Source organism: Lissotriton vulgaris, chromosome 5 (assembly GCF_964263255.1).
Source record: "Lissotriton vulgaris chromosome 5, aLisVul1.2, whole genome shotgun sequence".
NCBI lineage: Eukaryota > Metazoa > Chordata > Amphibia > Caudata > Salamandridae > Lissotriton > Lissotriton vulgaris.
In genome coordinates, this window is record NC_141693.1 from 1,738,160,977 (window position 1) to 1,738,180,901 (window position 19,925).

Genomic DNA, 19,925 nt, shown 5'->3' on the forward strand with positions numbered 1-19,925 from the left:
CTTCCGGGCTGCTATTGACCAATAGGTTGCTCATAGATTGAGCTTTCCTAAATGTAATAATGGGTTTCTAAGAAAGCTGATTGCCTATAACTGTATCCGCGACAACCAATGGCCAATTCTTGTTAACTATCTGCCTCAATTCTTTATGCTGTTGAATAAAAGGTCAGGATTCACAGTGTTTCCCGATTTGTTCCCTGCTGCAAGATAGTTTTGTTCCGACTTTTCCGCTAATGCCTTAGCCTGACTTATGGCATTTGTCCTAGCTATCGCTGTATCAAGAATCTTTTCTGTATAGCCCCTGGCCAGGAATCTCTACCTGCACTCATCACGGGCTAATACAAAATCAGAGTCTGTGCTACTGATTCTACGGATACGCAACATTTCCCCAAACGGAATACTGTTAATTAAATGCGGAGGATGGTGGCTGTGCGCATGGAGAATGGTGTTCCCTGCAGTCTCCTTTCTGTGTAACCGGGTTTGTATTTGCTGGTCCCTGATAAACACTTCCACATCCGAGAACACCACTGCACTTTTGCTCATCTGTGATGTAAATTCCAGATTCCCTGTGTTCAGATTCATTAAGGAAATTAACCTGATAGCAGAACTTTCGTCACCTTTCCAGATCAAGAATAAATCATCAATAAAACGATACCAACATATTATGGGTTTGTGAAGATGTCCGCATGTTGTGCCATGAGGACCTGTTCCTCCCAGTACCCCATATGCAAACAGGCGTAACTGGGAGAAAAACAGGCCCCAATGGCTACACCCCTCACCAGATGATATATCTGGTTGTGAAACAGGAAGAAATTATTTTCCAAACACATGGATATCCTTGTCAGTAACATTTTTTATGTGCCACCCTTCCTGTAGATCTATTGTTCAAAAAATACTCCGTGGCCCTTCCTGTAGATTTATTGTTAAAAAAATACTCTGTGGCCCTGCTCCCATCCTGGTGGTGTATACTGGTGTAAAACGCGCTAACGTCTAGTGCAATCAATAAATAATCCTTATCCCATGTAACACTAGTCAATTTGCGCAAAAAGTCACCCAGTTCCTGGACATAAGACTTCAAAGACTTAACAATGTCCTGGAGGAAAAAATCCACATATTTAGAGACTTTCTCCAATGTACTCCCTGTGGTCGATATAATGGGTCGTCTTGGAGGCTTGAAAATGTCTTTGTGGACCTTAGGAATGAAATAGATCACCGGCAGAATAGGATAATCCACTTTTAGATATTTAAATTCATCCTTTGTGATTAATCCTGCATATTTCCAAGCTAACAATTTGCCTTGGCATTCATTCCATGTATCCTTAAGAGTAGACAATTAACTTTTTTAATAGCAATCTCTATGTAGATGCTTCATTGCTTCCTCCATGTAGAAGGACCGTGGCCATCGGACCATGTTGCCCCCCTTATTGGACTGTCTTATGATGATGTTCTTATGTCCTTTCAATTTTTGGATCAGTTGGAAATATTTATTGTCATGCTCACTATAGTTCCTCTTTTTGTATGCTATGGCTGTATGTAATTTCTTGAGCTCAACAGTTACTTTGTCACTAAACATGTCTAGGTTGTCCTTTAGAATAAGCGGACAAAAGGTTGATTTAGCTTTAAATGGGGTATGAATAATCACCTCTGCAGGGCACCCTGAAACTGCCTCCTGACTGTCTTGCCCATGCTCCATTCGTAGTTCCATTATGTCCATTAATAGGCCCTCATCTCCAGCCATCAAAGATGGGCTTGCAGTGATATCAGTTCCCTGTATCTCTGTGATAGTACGATTATGCCCCCCCCTGTATTGTGTGATGCTTTCGTAACTTGAGCTTGCGTATACAAATTTGAACAGGTCTAATCTGGTTTGTGCAGAATTAAATCTGGGTTTTGGACTATAAGATAGACCCAAACTTAAAATTCTGCTTTCGTCCTCATTGAGTTCCATGTCCGTTAAGTTCACCACTGAATTCGCATCAGGTTTCTGGCTGTTGGTATCCATCTGCGTCTCCATCCCAGTTTTTTTTTTTTTTGTATACGTTGTAGTTTCCGCATGCTGCGGCGCCTTACCCACCGCTTTTGGGTCCTCCTACTGGGGGTTTTGAAACTTGTACACGAGGCCTTAGTGTTTGTTTCCCGTCTTGCCTCATGTAATTCAGTTCCTGCCCCAGGGATGGCTTTGCAAACCCCAATCCACTTTGCTGCTCACCCTCTGATTCACTATCCACAATAGAACTCATATCCGTGGCTGAGCCTGAGGTAGAAGCAACCTCATTGCCCTGGGACTTTTTATTTATTTCCATTGCTTTTTAGGTCGAGCCTATCCCATTCCGCAGGAATGGATAGGGGAGAATTTTAGGGCCCAAAATAGGTTCTCAAACCATCGGCGGATTTAAGACAGTTCACGTGGGTCACGTGGACACAAGCACGCACATTTCCCACATGAAAGCCATCAGCCTCCCTCCCACAGGCTTCCCCAGCGGGCGCAGTGCGCGCTGGCCTCACTTCTCCTCCCCCCTAATTGCTTTTTTTCACAGCCGCTAGGCCGTGAGCTACATCAAAGGGTTCGGCTCCCCGCCCCCTGCTTCACGGACGCTTCTCAGGCCACCAGCATGCCCAATACTTGGTTTGTTTTTTTGCCACGCTGCGCCAATGCTTGTTTGACTAATTGATTTTGACTACCTTGAATGTATTCCTGCTTGACTAAAATTCCTAAACAAAACTATGTTTTACACTTCATTGACAGTCATTCAATGTACTTCGAAAGTGAGTTCCCACCACCAGGGAGACTGGCTCCGACAAATGATTTATGTCGCTGTGCAACAGCACTCACTTTTGAGTGCACTCGCTACAAACCCTCTTGTTATTTGGCAACATTACATCAAACGCTGTTCCCGAAACAGCTGCGTGTAATCCGCACTCAGGGCTCTTAATTAACCTTCGAAGTGCAGTTCAGAAAGCTCAGAAACCCGTCGGCATCATAAAGGAAGCATGAAGAGCTCGGGGTTTCCAGGGCTCGCCCACACACTCCGCCGCTGCATAATGAGATCTATCTCCCGGCGAAAGCCTGAGCTATTTCCATACCCGCCACTTTCAGCGTTAACAAACAGCAGAGGCGCGGGAACCACAGAGCGGCCGGGATGCAAATAGACAGACAAGCGACCACTGGCACCTCAGTGATAATGCTCACACCTGACGGCTCGCGTGAGGTCCTCGCGCCAGTACTGCTAATCCATAGCAGATGCCACTCCACATAATATGCTGCCCTTTCCTGCTCTACAAGCCCACTCTCATCCTCTGCATTCCATCTCTGACTTTAAATCTCATCCTCTCTTGCCCTCTGCCCTTCTCTCGCCCCTGCTCCACACCTCTCTCTCCTTTAGCTTCCCCTCCCCACCACTGCCCCCCCGGATCCCCTCTCCCCCTCAGCCTCTCTGTCTTAGATTTGGTCATCTTTAGGGGCAATCTGCCACCTCCACTCGTCTCCAGAGTCTTTCCTCTCTGCCTTTTGTAAGACTTGTAATCTCAAGTCTTTGTAATCACAAATCTTTGTAACGAACCTCGTTCAATGTATAGCGCTCTAGCACCTCTGGACAATGTCGGCGCTATATAATAATGCATAACGGACTAAATAAACTCAGTCTACGGGCAGAACCCCCCTGCCTTTCCTCCTTCTTCAGTCCCTCTCACCTCCTCTCTTCTCTTCGGCACACCTCCCGGCCATCCATGCAACTCCCCTCTCACCCTCAGCAGGCACCCCCCTCCATCCCTGAGCAGCCCTTTCTTCTAGCTTTTCTCTAACTCACTCTTCTCCTCAGCTCTTCTCTTCCCTCTCTCCCTCCCGCTTCTCTACCAGTGACAGCACCTCCCCCTCTCCTCTATCTTTACCTCTCCCTCATACCGCCCCTCAGTCTTCTCTTCCCTCTCTCCCTCCCTTCCAGCTTCTCTAACAGTGACACCATCTCCCCCTCTCCTTCATCTCTCCTCCCCACATACCTCCCCTCAGTCTTCTCTTCCCTCTCTCCCTCGCCCTCCCTTCCTGCTTCTCTACCAGTGGCAGCATCTCATCTCCCCCTCTCCACCATCCCTCCTCGTAGGCAGCAGGCTGCCCCCCACCTCCCGTCTTCGTGTGTTTCATTTGTTCCTTTATTGCAATGGTGCAGGTGAAAACACTGAAAGATGCTATTAGTAGGTAAAAACACCAAAGTGTGTCATTAGTGCGTGAAAACACCCAACAGGTGAAATAAAACAAAAATGTGTTCAGCTGCCTCCTCCTTTAGCGATTTTGCATTACTCTTATTGCTAACACCCCTCCCCACCCCCTCAAACAGCACACCTTAGCTGAAACACAGGTCGCAATATCCTGCAGAGCCATTCCTTCGAATCTAACTGGCGCCACCTACATTTACATATTTAAGTGGATGAAAGGCCGAAACAATTCACAGGATCAACTGTCGGTGGCTTTCCCTCGCCTGCAGCCACATGTCCCAGCCGCCCGCTGACTAGCAAGGGCAGGATTCAGAGTGCAGATTCAGAGTGCCGATTCAGAGTGCCGATTCAGAGTGCCGATTCAGAGTGCCGATTCAGAGTGCCGATTCAGAGTGCCGATTCAGAGTGCCGATTCAGAGTGCCGATTCAGAGTGCCGATTCAGTGCCTTGTTTTTCTGCCCTTCTGCCCTCTGTTAGACCCATTTTTCCCCTTGCAACCCCTGCATCACTCAGCGCAACCCCAGCATCACTCAGCGCAACCACATTATCAATCAGCACCACCACATTATCAATCAGCACCACCACAGCACCACTCAGCATCACCACAGCACTCAGCGCTACCCAAGCTTCACTCAGCACCACCACATTATCAATCACCACCACAGCACCACTCATCATCACCACAGCGCCTCTCATCACCACCACAGCGCCTCTCATCACCACCACAGCGCCTCTCATCACCACCACATTATTGGATTGGATGCGGATTTATAAAGCGCGTGGTTACCCTGGAGCGTCCCAACGCTGCAGAACTCAGACTACTGAAAACAGAGAGTGGAATTAAAGGCTCTGAGGGAACAGAAAGGTTTTTAGGAGCTTTCGAAAACGAAGAAGGTTAAGTTCAGCTCGGAGCTTAAGCGGTAAAGAATTCCACACGGTTGCTGCATTGATGGAAAACCGCCGTCCACCTGATCGCGCCCTTTTCGCTCTGTGAACTTTGGCTCAACACTCATGGTCTGAGCGAAGGGGCCTATTAGCTTTGTAGGGAAGCACTAAGTCCTTCAAAAAAGGGGGACCCTTGCCGTGTAATGATTTGTGAGCAATACAGAGGGATTTAAATGTTATCCTTTCGCCGACAGGCAGCCAGTGCAGCATTCTAAGGGCTGGTTTTGCTGATGACCTTGCTCGAATACCGGTTAGCAGCCTGGCTGCTGAATTCTGTATGTATTGTAGCTTATTGATAGTCGCTTCAGGAGCGCCCAGATATAAGGCGTTGCTGAAGTCCAACCTTGAAAGGATCAGTCCCTGAATCGGAAGTTTCTTTGAGGGGGGAGGGAAGAAGGGGGAGAACCTTACGAGCTGAACGAAGCAAGCCAAAACAGATGCCAGCAGTTTTCTTAGTTTGAACTTTAAATGAGAGGTCCTGATCAATCCACACTCCCAAACTTTTGATTTCACTTTTAGGAAGCGGGGGGGGGGGGGAAATCACCCATACAGGCCGGCCACATGGCATCAGGCAATGATGTCATCTTATGCCCCAAGAGCATTATCTTGGTTTTTGAGCCATTAAGTTTAAGTGCGGACTTACTCATCCACGTATGTATTTCGGCAAGGCATGAATGAAGGGTTCAAGAACTTTGGTCCCGTTGGGTAAGTGAGACGACAAGTTGAGTGTCGTCAGCGTAGCTCACTATTTTTATCCCGAATGGAGAGACCACCTCCTCCAGTGGGGACATATACACATTGAATAAGGTAGGGCTCAGTGAGGAGCCCTGCGGTACACCACACTGGAGGGGGATCAGACTAGATCGTGCATTTCCTTCCCAGACTTGATAAGTCCGATTGTCAAGGAAGGAAGTTAACCATGCCAATGCCATGCCTGAGACTCCGATGTTAGATAGGCGCTGAATTAAGATATGGTGGTTAACCGTATCGAAGGCTGCACTCAGATCCAGGAGGATCACTGCCATTGATCCTCCTGAGTCCAGAATGCACCTCGCCTCTTCCATAACTGCCATCAGGGCCGTTTCTGTTCCCTGACCAGGTCGGAAGCTTGTCTGCAAGCTCCGAAGTAGCTCGTTAGATTCCAGAAAAGAGGATAGTTGCTGATTCACCATCTTCTCCGCAATCTTACTAAGTCCTGGTAACAGTGATATGGGTCTAAAATTGGCCAGTTCTGTGGGATCCATCTGAGGTTTTTTTAGTAGAGCTTTTACAATCGCGCCTTTCCAGATGGGGGGGGGAACAGTGCCTTGACAAAGAGAGGCATTAATTAGACCAGTGGCAGGAGTTGATATGGTGGCAGAAACCGGTTTAAGAATGTACATAGGTGCAGGATCACTCGGCGATCCGCTTTTCATAGCTAATAGGCTTTTTTCCACATCTTCCACTGCAACTGGAGCAAAGGTATTCATCTGTGGACCATGTGCATAAGACTTATTACTCAGGTCTGGAGTATCCCCTAATTGCGGCAAAGTTTTTTAAATGTTCTGAATTTTAGAATCAAAAAACACCGCGAGCTGATTACATTTCACTACCGAAATGTCCGGGGCCAAAGGGGGGTCAGGGATCTTTAATAATTCCTTAATGATCTGGAAAGTTTCTCACGGCGAGTTGGAAGATCTCCTAATTCTCTCTTCAAAGAATGCACTCTTGGCATTCTTAAGGGAGACTTTATAGGCTCTAATCGCCACCCAGTAGGTTATCTTACTGTGGTCCGCCCAGTCCTTCCTCCAGATACGCTCAAGTCTCTTACACTTTTTCCTTTGAGCTCCGAGTTCCAGGGTATACCAGGAAGATTTGAACCCTCTGCCGTTTTTCTCAATTCTTTTCTTTGGCAGAACTAAATCCAGTGAGCTAACAAGCCAGCTCCTGAAGTTTTCGTCCGCCTTCACAGGATCAGGGTCATGAAGGGGAACAGTCTGTTCCAATTTGTGCATCCAGTTTTCAACGGATAACTTGGACCAAGCTCTATCATAAGTGTATGGAACCGGGGTTCGAGGAAGATTATTCCTGACCTGCCAAGAGAAAGGGACCAGAAAGTGTTCGGTCCAAGGAAGGGGGACTGGAGAATTAGATACAAGCATCTGAATGTTGGCAAAGATCGGATCCAGAAGGAAACCCTTATTATGTGTAGCCTCCGTGGCGGTCAGTCTCAAATTATAAGATTTAAGGTCGAGTAACAGGTCAGTCGCTATTTTGTCCTGAGGATCATTGAAATTTAAGTTCAAATCTCCCTGCACCAGGAAATTAGAGGCAGTCGAGGCCGATAAAGTCACTGTTTCCAGTAGCGAGCTGATAAATTGCTTTGGGCAGCCCGGTGGGCGGTATACCAACAGGCCTGTTATGGAAATGGTGGGAGATATTTGTATTGCGAAGTGCGCGCTTTCGCTATTAGATATGCCAATATCCGTCATCCTTCAGGTAAGGTGTTTTCTGTAGGAGTATGGCTAATCCTCCCCCTCTACCAATGGGACTATCTTGAGATTGAATAAGAAACCCTGTGGGGAGTGCCTTAACTATATCTGCCTCTGAATTAGAGGTGAGCCATGTCTCCGTCAGGAACAGTATATCTAGATTACTGTCCTGGAGAAATAAGTTGATCTCTACGGAATGTTTGGGTAAAGACCTACAGTTCAGTAAGGCCATGCGAAGATGGATCATAGTTGGAGTCCCTTGCATTTTTATTTGTTGGGATGAACTGCAAAGGTTACAAGGCGTATAAGTATCATCTAGTCTGTGCAGGGCGTGACATTTTGGATGTTTAGTGGATCTTAACTGTAAAAGGGCCTTACGCGTATAACTAATGGGGTGAGCTGCCAAATCGGGCAGAGTGGCTGGCCCTCGGCCCGTAAAGGGGCGGACTGGCGCAGACGGGCTTGCCTCTGTCGCGCCTCCGGTGCGCCCGCTGCGCGGACGGGAAGTGGCGTGCATTTAATGGTGCCTGGCCCTAATCGGCTGCAGCACTAGTGCGCTCACCTCACCCTCTCCTAAGATGGCGCCCGTGATTCTGCGCCGGGGAGCTGAGGTCCACCACCACCACAAGGAACCCTAGATCGGTCACTGGGAGCAGCCCGGGTCACGAGGGGGACAAGGAAAGTAAGGGGCAAAGCTGCGCAAATATATTTTTAAAATAAACAGAAAGACAAAAAGGTCGGTGATTTAAAAGTTACAAATAGCGCTACAGCGAAGATTGATAAATTATTAACAAAAGTGCCCTACTCCCGGCTTCCGCCTCAGGAGTCAAATGTTCTAATTATCACTCTGCAACACCACAGCACCACCACAGCATCACTCAGGACCACCACAGCACCACGCACAACCACCAGAAATTCAATCAACACCACCCAGCACCACCACAGCACCACTCACCACCACCACATTATCACTCAACCACCACAGTATCACTCAGCACCACCACAGTATCACTCAGCACCACCACAGCACCACTAAGCACCACACAGCATCAGTCAGCACCACCACAGCACAACTCAGAACCACCACAAAACTACTCAGCACTCCACCCTCCAACTCCACCCTACAAATCCACCCTCCAACACCAACTACACCCTCCACCCTCCAAATCCACCATCAAACAGACTCAAAAAACAAAACCACAATCAAACTTCACTCTCCAAATACAAGTCCACCAAGTTATTTGCAAATGTTTTACCAATTACCATTATACATTACAATAACTTTTATTTGAAAATAATTCATACATTTCATTAGAAGCCATTGTTATTTGTAATATCAATACATATAAGTAACATACAAACAACACATATTGTATTACAATTGCAAAAAGGTGTCACATTTAAAAAATTAAAACTATTGGCATTGTAAAAATACAAAACTATTAATTCCTATATTTTCACTATTAAAAAACATACATAAAAATAAATATCATTTGCAATACCAAAACATCAAACTTTCCTAATGCGAGACCTATTGCATTGCAAATGCTTGTTTAGTATTGTTACTGGCTGCTTTGACTGCATCAAATCTTTTGGCAAACGTAAATACGTGCCCCTGCTCATAATCAATTGTGTCCCTTTGGAATTTGAAGATTTATCTTTTTTTGATGATCTCCTCCTCCCTGTGCAGTCTTGCCATCATATCTTCTCTATATTTTTTCACTTCTGACCCTTCTCCCAGTTTCTCAATCATGGATTCCAATTCATCTATTTGTTTTTGCAGCTTCTCTTGATCACTTATGGCGTATTTCACCAAAATCTCTACGGGAGGAGTCCAAATTACAGATGGCCTACTCCGTCAGCATGGTAGGGTCCGGGTTCTCGTAACTAGGGGCCAAAATGATCCTGAGGCCCCTAGGAATCCTGCCCACCTCCAGATAGCGAGTTAATGATTTATTCTCCCACCACTTCGCCTGCTCTCGTATCATCAAGCTTTTTCATTTTTTTTTAAATGTTCCCGAGCGTCCATAACCTCCTGCGTGATGATTTTGGCTTGTGCGCCTTGTGCCGGCTTTCCACTAGGCGAATCGTCATACATATCTTTTGCCGCTTCTTCGCGGCTCCTAAGCCTGTCGGCGGTCATGGTGCTATATTTGCTTATGGGCTTGTTGTTAAAGTTGCAGTTAATCCGCGGCTGTAGATACCGGCACTTCCGTCCTGTTCCAGCCCGCCCAGGTCACTCCTTCACCAAGTATGCTGCAGCTCTCCTACCTCGCTCGCAGTTGCCACGGATCCCAAGTCCTCCGACCCGATGTCCGCGTCCCGCCTGCTTCGCTCCGGTATTGAAGATCCTGCTGCTGCGGCTTCTTGCAACACAATGCAATTCTCGCCGGGAAACCCGGAAGTAGGCTCCTTGCCGCTCAGCTCTGTTTGAAGGAGAGGTCTACAGAAATCGGCGAAGCCTGCCGATAATTATATTCTGAACTCCGTTCCCAAATACGCTTTCCAGCAAGAAAGGATGCAGAGTTGTGCTAAAGCTGCTTTATTTCGCCAGCTCCTCCGTCATAACGAGTTTCACCCGGATCCCAGGGCTTGATCACATGACAGGTTTGGAACATTTTTGTAACCCTTTATAGTCACCCTTGCTGCTACGTCTACACCATATTGAAATTGAGGCAAGGACATGAAAGAAAGTTGCACATTCATTGACCATAACGCAGTCTGTTCTCTTCCAGCTTAAACCTTAATAGTACTCAGAGATTATATATATATATATATATATATATATATATATATATACACATACATACATATATACATACATACATACATATATACACACACACACACACACACACATATATATATATATATATATATACATATACACACACACTTACATATATATACATACACACATCTCAAAGACAAACTGCGAGGTGACAAGCTTCACCATAAGTGGTATGCCAAGCGTGCTGCAATGTATCCCCTCAAAGATCAAGGAAATCATAGGATGCATTACCTAATAGGTGACCATGTTGTATATTAAAGTCCATCATCCCTACGATTAGTGCCACACCATTATAGCTAATGAAAAAAGTCACCTCAAAAAAATTGTTGACATCTTGAGAATACAAATTGGTATTATAAAAATTGATTAATAAGAACTCTTAGTCTAGTCAAGCTAGAAAAGTTAATAATGTGCGGAATCCAAATAAGAACAAATCATTCTTCCCTATAAGGAGCCTGAGACCAGAGTAAATAACCCTCTGTTGGCTATGACCTAGTTTGTTGCAATTGAAGGGATATGGCCATATATAGGTTGTGTGGCAGGGAGGAATGTATGGCCCAGGTTTCTTGGCAAAAGATTAAATCAAAACCTGTTACAAGACCCAGTCAATCAGGATTTTTCAAATTGGCATTCAACTCCACTATATTCCAAGAGTCAAATTTGTAAACTGATGGCAAGAGAGGTTCTAGGATGATTGTTTCTGGTCAAGAGAAGACCTGGCCTAGCAGTTCGGACTTGACTGTTCCCATGGGGAGCAGGGTCAAGACTTATTTGCATATGCCTGGGTCCAAACTGGAACTGTGTGGTGAGCAATAAAACTATGGATTTAGTCCCAGAACTCTGACTGGGGGTGAGTGTTGGAAATTGTTCAGCATTCTCGTCAGCAATTGTTCTTTCAGAAACCTTAGTAGTGCGTGCCTATGTCAAGCGAGACACAGCAGTATCGGTCTCGAAAGATATGTAGGTGGATATGGGCGACTATAACTTATCTGTCGCAGGAATTGGAATAGTAGGGATGGACTCACAAGGGACTGTGTATCCTAACAGTATCCTGCTTGTTTGTCAGCATATGATCTCATGGTCACCCTCATAGGACCCTTCCAGTCCTCCATGGCCCCAGTCCAGAACCAGCAACTGCAGACAAGGCAACAGGCAGGGGAGTTTGGTGGTTGGAGAGCAACTCAGTGTGGTTCAGAAAAGCAAAGCACAGAGCGAGCAAGATGCATCGGTTGCTACAATGACCGCTTCTGAGCGAGCAAGATGCATCGGCTGCTACAATGACGGCTTCTGCATCCGGCCTGTGCAAACTTTTTTGAATGATGTGGGTTGCCTTCCTTCACAATCTAAAACCAGACACCCTTAAGATCTGTAATGAAAAACTACTGCTTTTACTGTTTTCTGATGCTGCTGCATTATTAACTCTTACAGAAAAGTCAATGCATAATCTGATAAGGAGTAAACTATCGCGATACAAAACATTTGATCAAAAATGTTACCAAAACAAAATGTATGATTTTGGGAAGAACACCTTTCGAAGACACTAGACAACTAAGGCCAGCAAATTAAAAGGACAGGCCACTATGACAATCTAGGAATTCACTTTGGTACTAGATTATCCTGGATGAAACTAAAAAAAGCCACTAATGCATTGAGAAATGCTACTGCTGCGGTCTTAAAATGAGAGGTAACACTGGGGAATCAAACATTCACCAAAATCCTGCATGTCTGTAAAATGAGGACCATTGTGGCAACTATTTAAGTAGAGGGGCTTTTAGGTCACCTGAATCTTAAATCCTTGAAAGAGTGGAAAATACTTTTCCAAGATCATTGCTTAAATTAGGCCAGGGTAGCCCACTAACTCCACTAGCCGTCGAGAGTAGAATTTATTGGTCAATGAAACTGCACTACAACCAACTCTCTATTGGCAGAGACTGCATGAGAACCTGCATGCCTAAGTTTAAAGTAAAACTATGTTAGAGATTGCAGCGCTTCAAGGTATAAATTTCAAACCATAGTTCAGCAATACAAAGGCCAACTTTAAGGAAATGGGTTTGAAGGATCTTTGGTTTGATCCTTCTACTGCAAAATCTTACACAATTGAAATGGTCAAGAAGTACTGGCAAATTAAGCTTCGGAGGCTCCTAAACTATTACTAATTTTCGTTACATTAAAAAAATGGCTGGGTTGTGAACCATATTAAGATATATATTACCCTGAAATTCGATCTACTATTTACCTCAAATTCTGCCTTAGTACTGTACCTAGAAGAAAGTATGTCTAAATGTTATCATGTACTTCACCAGAATGGCCACTGTGATTACACCCTTGAAGCCAAACTCATTCTGCATTTTATGCTCCAAACAACTGTGACTCAAAGTTGGCTGATGTTGCTCTTTATGACCCCAGACAAATGTAAATGTACAACTTTTTTCCACACTGTGGTCTTCTCAAAGATTCCCACCAAAACAACCTATTTTCACCCACTCATTAGAGTCATGGCCCATATTGCTGTTCAATTGCCTCTTGCACAATGTGTAAAATTCGGTTTGTCACGTAGCAGAGTGTCAGGATTGAAGATCATGCTTCTCTTGCTTTCCTGACATTAAACAAGAGCCATTAAAAAAAATTAAACAAAACTGTACATCTCTATGTGTGTAACCCAACAATCATTATAAGTCTATCCAGCAAAAACTGTGGACTCTTCTCCCCCAAATTGTGAAAAACCATCTTGCTGCTTCCTTCTTTGCTGAAGCACTGTCAAGGTAAGTGTGGCTCGGTTTTTGATTATATATATATAGGTTTTGCTAGATGTATATGAATATTGTTTATAACTATATATTTCATACAACTGGTTAATACAATTCATTAGTAAGATTATTGTTGAGTGTTGAAGATTTTCAAAGTTGAAATTAACTGATTGGGCTATTATTAAACAGGTGTCACTGGTAAGCATGGCAAGTACTGTATCAATGATAACAGACTTGACGGGCACAGTCTCCTTTCTACCACCATTACTGCGAGTGCTATGGTCAGATGCTCGGCATCCCGTTCGGTTTTGTATAGGGAAGAGCGAGGTGGAGTGTACGCCTGCTCCATGCTGCAATAAAGGAGCAAAATACTCATACTGAAGGCAGTCTTTGCACGAGAGGCAGATAAGGAGCACTGTGGTAGCTGACATGCTCAGTTTTTAAGACCTATTCATCTCCCTTCACTCCCCTCGAGTCGGCTGGAGCTATAATAATCTTGATCACAGGCCTCAGCCTGACGGATAAGTAAATTTAATACAAGTGTTGAACACTATCATTAAGAGCTGTCCCCACTCACTTCCTCCCCCTGGGAGATATCTCTACCAAACACAACTGGTGTACCACGTTAGACACAGTCTTTTGAGGCAGCCCAATAAGAATACTATGATTAAGATGGGGGAATCTAGATACTGTCTAGGATTGCTTAATTAAAGTGCTGGACACTTCTTTTCAGCAATTAGTGAAAAGAATGCTAGCAGTGGTGCTAAAACCATTCACAAAGCCACCTCAAAAGGTCCTCTCAGAGACAGGGGGGCGGCCATGCCTTCACCTCCCATACACAAGGAGAGGCTCTGAATAAATCACAGAAGGTGAAAGACAAATCAGGCAGATTGCCCCAAACTGAAGCACAAGCAAAACTATCGAAAGATTACCTTCCGGTCTGAGGGAACAGTGAATTCACCCCAATGAAGATTCTTAGCTTGTACATGTTGACCCAAATACAGACACAGAATTCGAGACTGATCAATCCAACCAGACTACTTCTACTAAGAACAAATCCCATAAATGGAATATCCTGGGAACCTCAATTATACCTTTGCTCTGTTAGCAACAATTACCCGAATGGCAACTCAGGATAGGAGGCAAAAGGCGGACCGGGTGGCTTTGACTCCAATACAGAGAGCACAGCTGTGGATTCCTACACTCTTGGAAATGTTGTGTGATTTGCAAACAGCTCTACGTTTTTTTTTTCTGGTAGACCCAAATCACCTAGTTCTCATTGCACAGAGAATTTCAGGCAAAGACGGCCAATGCCTGGTAGTGTGGGTCTCTGTATATTTTTAGGAAGGGACTTAAAACGTATCTTTTTGCCCTGTAATTGCTGTTCTGGTTATTCATGGTGCCGTTATGACGTTATGTTAGTTGCTGGTATTTTGGTGTGATGATCTTTAGCGCCGGGACGCTCTTTGGAGCAGCTGAGCGCTCTACAAAACAAATAGTAACATAACATAACATAACATATGTGAGCGCTCGTGTGTGTGTGTGTGTGTGTGGGCGTCTATGTGTGTGCACGCGTGCGTATGCAAAAGCAGGGGGAAATGTGCCTGTGTGTGTTGGAGGCTAAAGGAGACAGGAGATGGTGAACACACGCGCGCAATCTGATCAGATTACGACAGGCTGCGCGTGCCCATCTCTTGTCTCCACTTTGGCTCGTTATAAGTAGGGGGGTGAGTGTGCGTAAGTGGGTGTGTGCACGTGAGCCTGTGAGTAGGGTTGCTGTGAAAGAGGGGAGGGTGCGTACGTGGCTGTATGTGTGCAAGTGAGCCCATAAGTAGTAGGTGGAAGGGGAGAAGGGGGGGGTGGGGGGGGTTGTGCATTTGTTGCAGCACCAGTGTCAAGCACGACCTCCACAGCCTGTACCGTGCTCCACCTGAAAAAATAAGAAGCTGAGATAAGCGCCAGCGCCGGCCACAGCACCCGCACCTTGTAATGCAATCTACCTGAAATAAAAACCTAAAGTCTGCCCAACAACATTAGGACAGATTTTGTTGTGTTAACATATTAGGAAGCTTATGAAGTGCACTCAGAACAACAAAACGCCATCGCACAGCAGTCTAAATCGCAAAAGACCGGGATGGAGGGGGGGTGGCCTCACTGACTGGGGTAGGGCAGTGTACCTACCTGTGAGCCTCTGGGTGAGGTGGGGAAGTAGTAGCTGCGTGTATGCAAGTGAACTTGTGTTTTTTTGGGGGGGGGGGGTTTGTGCACTTGTCGCAGTACCTGTGTCAAGCACGACCCCCACAACTTATAACTTGTTCCACCGGAAATAATAAAAATCTGAGATAACCGCCAGCGCTGGCCACAGCACCCTCACCCTGTAATGCAATGGACCTGTAATGAAAACATGAAGTCTGCCCAATGTATGTATTTTAGCGATCAGTAGAGGGAGGGGCTGCCGTCAGAAGTATCGAGAGAGAAGGGGAAGGGGCTTGAGCCAGATTGCCGAAAGCGAGCACACACGCTGAAATCAGAAACAACCCTGCGCTGCCGCCCAGCAGCATGTGAGACAGGAGATGTGCACGGCGCCGGGCTGGGCGTGCGCGGCCGCGAGATGAAATCGCCGAAGGCTTGCACGTGCACATCCCCTGTCCCACATTTCCGGCAAGCCGACAACAATAGGTCTTTCGCTGGACGCAGCGCTTCGCGCTGCTAACACCAGCGAGACCTAAAAAGGAAGTAACTTGATTACTTAATTTAATTTATTTAGAATTGCACAATGTGAAACTTAGGAAATCTATGACCAATCCCAGCTTCCCCACGTGACCAAACTGTTTGATCCTAGACAAATGCCTAACTACACCTTACTTCCTTTTTTTCTTCTTTATGATATATAAGAGCTCCTTGAAATACATGATTTCAGAATATATGCTGTACAGACCTCTTGTGTATAATAAACTTTAATCATGTCCATGTATAACAACCCTGAACATACAGAGGGTTACATGTGTCAACTGACTTCATTAATAGTTCACTATTGGCATTGTTATCAGGGTGTGAAGAGGCACGAATATTTTTATACTCATTTTTCTAAAGGGTCAGTTTTAAAAAAAATACTTCAGAATTTGCTTATTTATCCTGATGTACTAACATGTAAAGCTTCTGCATTTTAATGAAATACACTTTTTCAAGTTTATAGAGACATTATCATATGTTTACACATTTGTAGCAAGAAGTATTGAAAATGAATGTGTTCTTAAAGTTAAGTTTTGCAGGACACCTTATTTGTTTCTTTTCTTTTACTTCAGTTAGTCTGTGAATAAACTTGTTCCCATGTATTTAACGTATTTTTGAATGCTATTGCTTTCTGAAGTAAACAGCAGCCCAATGCAGTCATTCAGCTGGGGATCACAGGTGTAGTCGGGAGGATCAGGTCTCATGCGGACCGGGCCATACTTTGAGCAACACAGAGGTATATACTCCAGAAAGTTTTGTTCCTCCTTACCAGAGGACAAAAACTTTTATGAAATGTATTTCTTATTCAGCATTTAATGAAAATGTTAATCTATGAGTATCTGGTCTGATGTTTTAAAAAAAAAACTGAGGACTGTTCAAGAGATTCAGATCATATTGTTGGGTTCTATTTATTTACAGAAACCATTTAAACCAGTATCCCCAGCCACTGTCTATTTATTTACAGAAACCATTTAAACCAGTATCCCCAGCCACTATCTAGATGGATTAAATGGCTTATGTCTGAAGCTGGCATCGAGGTCAACAAATTAGGCGCTTATTCCTCAAGAAGGGCTATGGCATCCAAAGCCTCGCTATAGGGACCATTATTGGAAGATATTATGAAAGCGGCTAATTGGTCGTCTGATTCAACATTTAAAAAAATTCTAAAACAATTGTTAATGCAGCATATATGTTATTGCTTATTCTAGGTCAGGACAGAAGGCAGCGGACCAGACATAGAATAAACATTTTTCTAGCCGTCGTATCTAAAATTTTAAATTCTATTAAGGACACCGAGGTGAGGATTATCCCATACAGGATAGTATTCATATTATTAGAATAATGAATAACAGGTCCAAGACTATAAATAGTGTTGCATGTTTAGAACTTATTATAGTACATATTGCTCACTGTCTGCTGAGCGCAGCATGGATTGTACTTCTGTTTTCCTTACAGGATCGGAGCAAAAACAACAGTAAGAACGACAACATTTATATGGATCCTCCTGGGTGATCTAGTTTTTGTGTAATGATCGGTTACTGGCTGCTGTTCAAAGTCAGTAAAGGAAAGCATAATAAGCCTTACCACCATGTCCTTAATAGAACTGAATATTCTTCGTGCGTCAGCTAGAAAAGGTTTTATTGCCAAAGACGACACAAACACTAAAGGATTATTTAGAAATGTAACACAGAGATTGTAACACAAATATAGGAACACGTAAGGCAGGAGCGTTTAAATGTGCCAGTGTGGTTTAGTCCAAAGAGAAACAACCCGGAGGCAAAATGTCCTGAAAGCAGCATATAACAAGAAAAATTGAGCACTGGCAGTTGCAGAAAGCTGATATGGGGGGTTTATTTTTATACACATCTTTGAAACCACCAAAGCTTGAGCTGCCCACTTTTAAACAAACTCAAGAACAGTAAGGAAAACTGTGCTCCGCTAGTTCTCTATGCATCCGTGACCAATACTTTATTCGCACGAAGAATTTAATAAACCACAGTCATGCTCGGGACCCACTCACAAAATGTTAAAGTTCACCCCCTACCCACCTAAAAAATCGTCAACACCCTATCAGAAAGGAGACAGGCAGAAGGGGCGGAGAGCCGTCAACGTAATCATCCTGTAGCCAATCTCGTTAAACCTCCCTACACCTTTCCAGCCAATCCCAGGTAACTAGAGCGAGGAATTGCTGAGCGCGAGAGACCACGCGAGAAGATTCGAGATGGACTGTGTATAAGACCAATCACCTGTCATAGATAGGGACTAGGACCAATGGGCAAAATGAACAGGCGGTTCCTACGATCGAGGCCTTGTTTTGTCTGCGTTATTCTCAATGCGGAGTGAGCTTGGAAAGAGGAGGCAGTCTTAGATCTTAATGACAGAGTTAACCTCTTTCAGCACTCAGTAATGGAAAAATTACACCTTACCGGAAGTGCTCACCTAAAACCCAAAGCTCCGCCCTCCTTGCACCTCACCTTTCTCCGCGGCATGTCTCCCTCAGCCGCCCCAATGCCGCTGTTTCCAGTGTCTCTTCGATTCAACGGTCTCACAGCGCACGCGCACACTTAAGTTCGGCCACGAACCGTGCGTGTACTAGATAGCGCTTTCCCCACAGGACGCCACGCCCACCTCTGTGGCTCGCGCCTCCGCTACAGCTGGCGCGCGACCGTTAATCACGTGACATGCTTTGCTGACTGAAGGACAGGATGCTTTCCGTGCCTGAAGTCACTGATCACGTGCTCGCAAGGAGGTGGAGCACGCGTATTTAAAGCGTTAGACGTGAAAATGCTAAAGTGGTGTTTTTTTCCGCCATATTGGGTGTAGCTGCAAAAAGTTTCTTTGCAAAAACCCTTCTCAAACATCAAACGAATGCGAGTCGTCAAATATATCTGTCATGTGCTTGTCTTAGTTCTACGGTTTTATATGTATGCTGTACCCAAACAAATGCATCTACCTAGTGCCTTCTTAAGCGCTACAGATATTTTTTTGTGTGCTCTCAAGTGACAGCCGCTGTCTAGCTAGGGTTAATAAACAATAGACTGTATAACATTTTATTAGACTAACGAAGGTAGGGCATTGGAACAAAGTAATCTTATTGTAAATTGAAAAATGTTAGCATGTGGGTGGTTTCAGAAAATATTTGAAGATATTCTTTTTCGTTTTTAGGTTTCGCCTATAGCTATCGTGTAAGCGATGCTATGCGAGATATTTAGTGGGGCATTTAAAAGTGCTCCCAAAGGCTGCAGGCGGATCTAGTACAGTGCATGTGTGCCGGGCGCGCGCACCATTTGTCAACCTGCAGCCTTTTGGAGCACTTTCGCAGCCGCTTTGATGTTCTCAGTGAGCCGTGTGGCCACTGAGAACATCAAAGCGTCCGCGAAAGTGATCACAACTCCTCTCTCCCACCTCTTGCAGGCCACTCGAACAACTTGTTGATACCCCCACCCACTATGCCGGGCACACTCTCGACCCAATCTTCCCCTCCAGCAAGCACATCTCCTTCAACCACACCACAGCTCTCCATTGGACGGGCCACAGCTGCGTTCACTTCAACTACAAAAAGACCACGACCCACAACCTCCCACCGACCAGCTCTTCACATCGCTTCAACAAAATCCTCCTGCCAAATCATCGGACCCAAACCAAGCAGCCACCAACCTCACACAATGGATCACCCACAGCGCCAACAATCTAGCACCCTTGAAAAACCATCAAATCAAGCAAGGCAACAAAAAAGCCCCCTGGTTCAACGATGACCTTAAGAAATCCAAGAAGTCCTGTCGTACCCTCGAGAAAGCCTGAAGAAAAAACCCAAACACTGATAACCTGGCCACCTTCAAGAACGCCACCCGCAAACACCACCAACTGATCCGATCCACCAAGAAATCAGCATTCAAGGATCGACTTGACAACAACGCCCATATTAGCAAAGAACTATTCAACATCGTCAAAGAGTTTACCAACCCCACCGCCGGCACCAATTACATCACTCCCTCTCAAGAACTCTGCGACTCCCTAGCCTCATTCTTCCAC

At 45.0% G+C, this 19,925-nt stretch overlaps 1 protein-coding gene across 9 annotated transcripts in view; it reads right to left on the reverse strand.

Moving 5' to 3' along the window:
- KAT7 (lysine acetyltransferase 7) overlaps positions 1–18,634 on the reverse strand; it is a 707,790-nt gene extending 689,156 nt beyond the window's left edge. For 3 of the 9 annotated variants that reach the window (XM_086923974.1, XM_086923971.1, XM_086923970.1), the window contains exon 1: positions 18,368–18,545. Coding sequence is in view for 4 of the 9 variants with exons in the window: in XM_086923976.1 (XP_086780102.1) it covers positions 18,368–18,382 (15 nt within the window). In the remaining 5 variants the exon portion in view is untranslated. Of the gene's footprint in view, positions 1–18,367 lie in introns of all 9 variants that reach the window. The other 6 variants (XM_086923976.1, XM_086923975.1, XM_086923978.1 and 3 more) reach the window with 4 other exon arrangements.
- Positions 18,635–19,925: the final 1,291 nt, after the last annotated feature.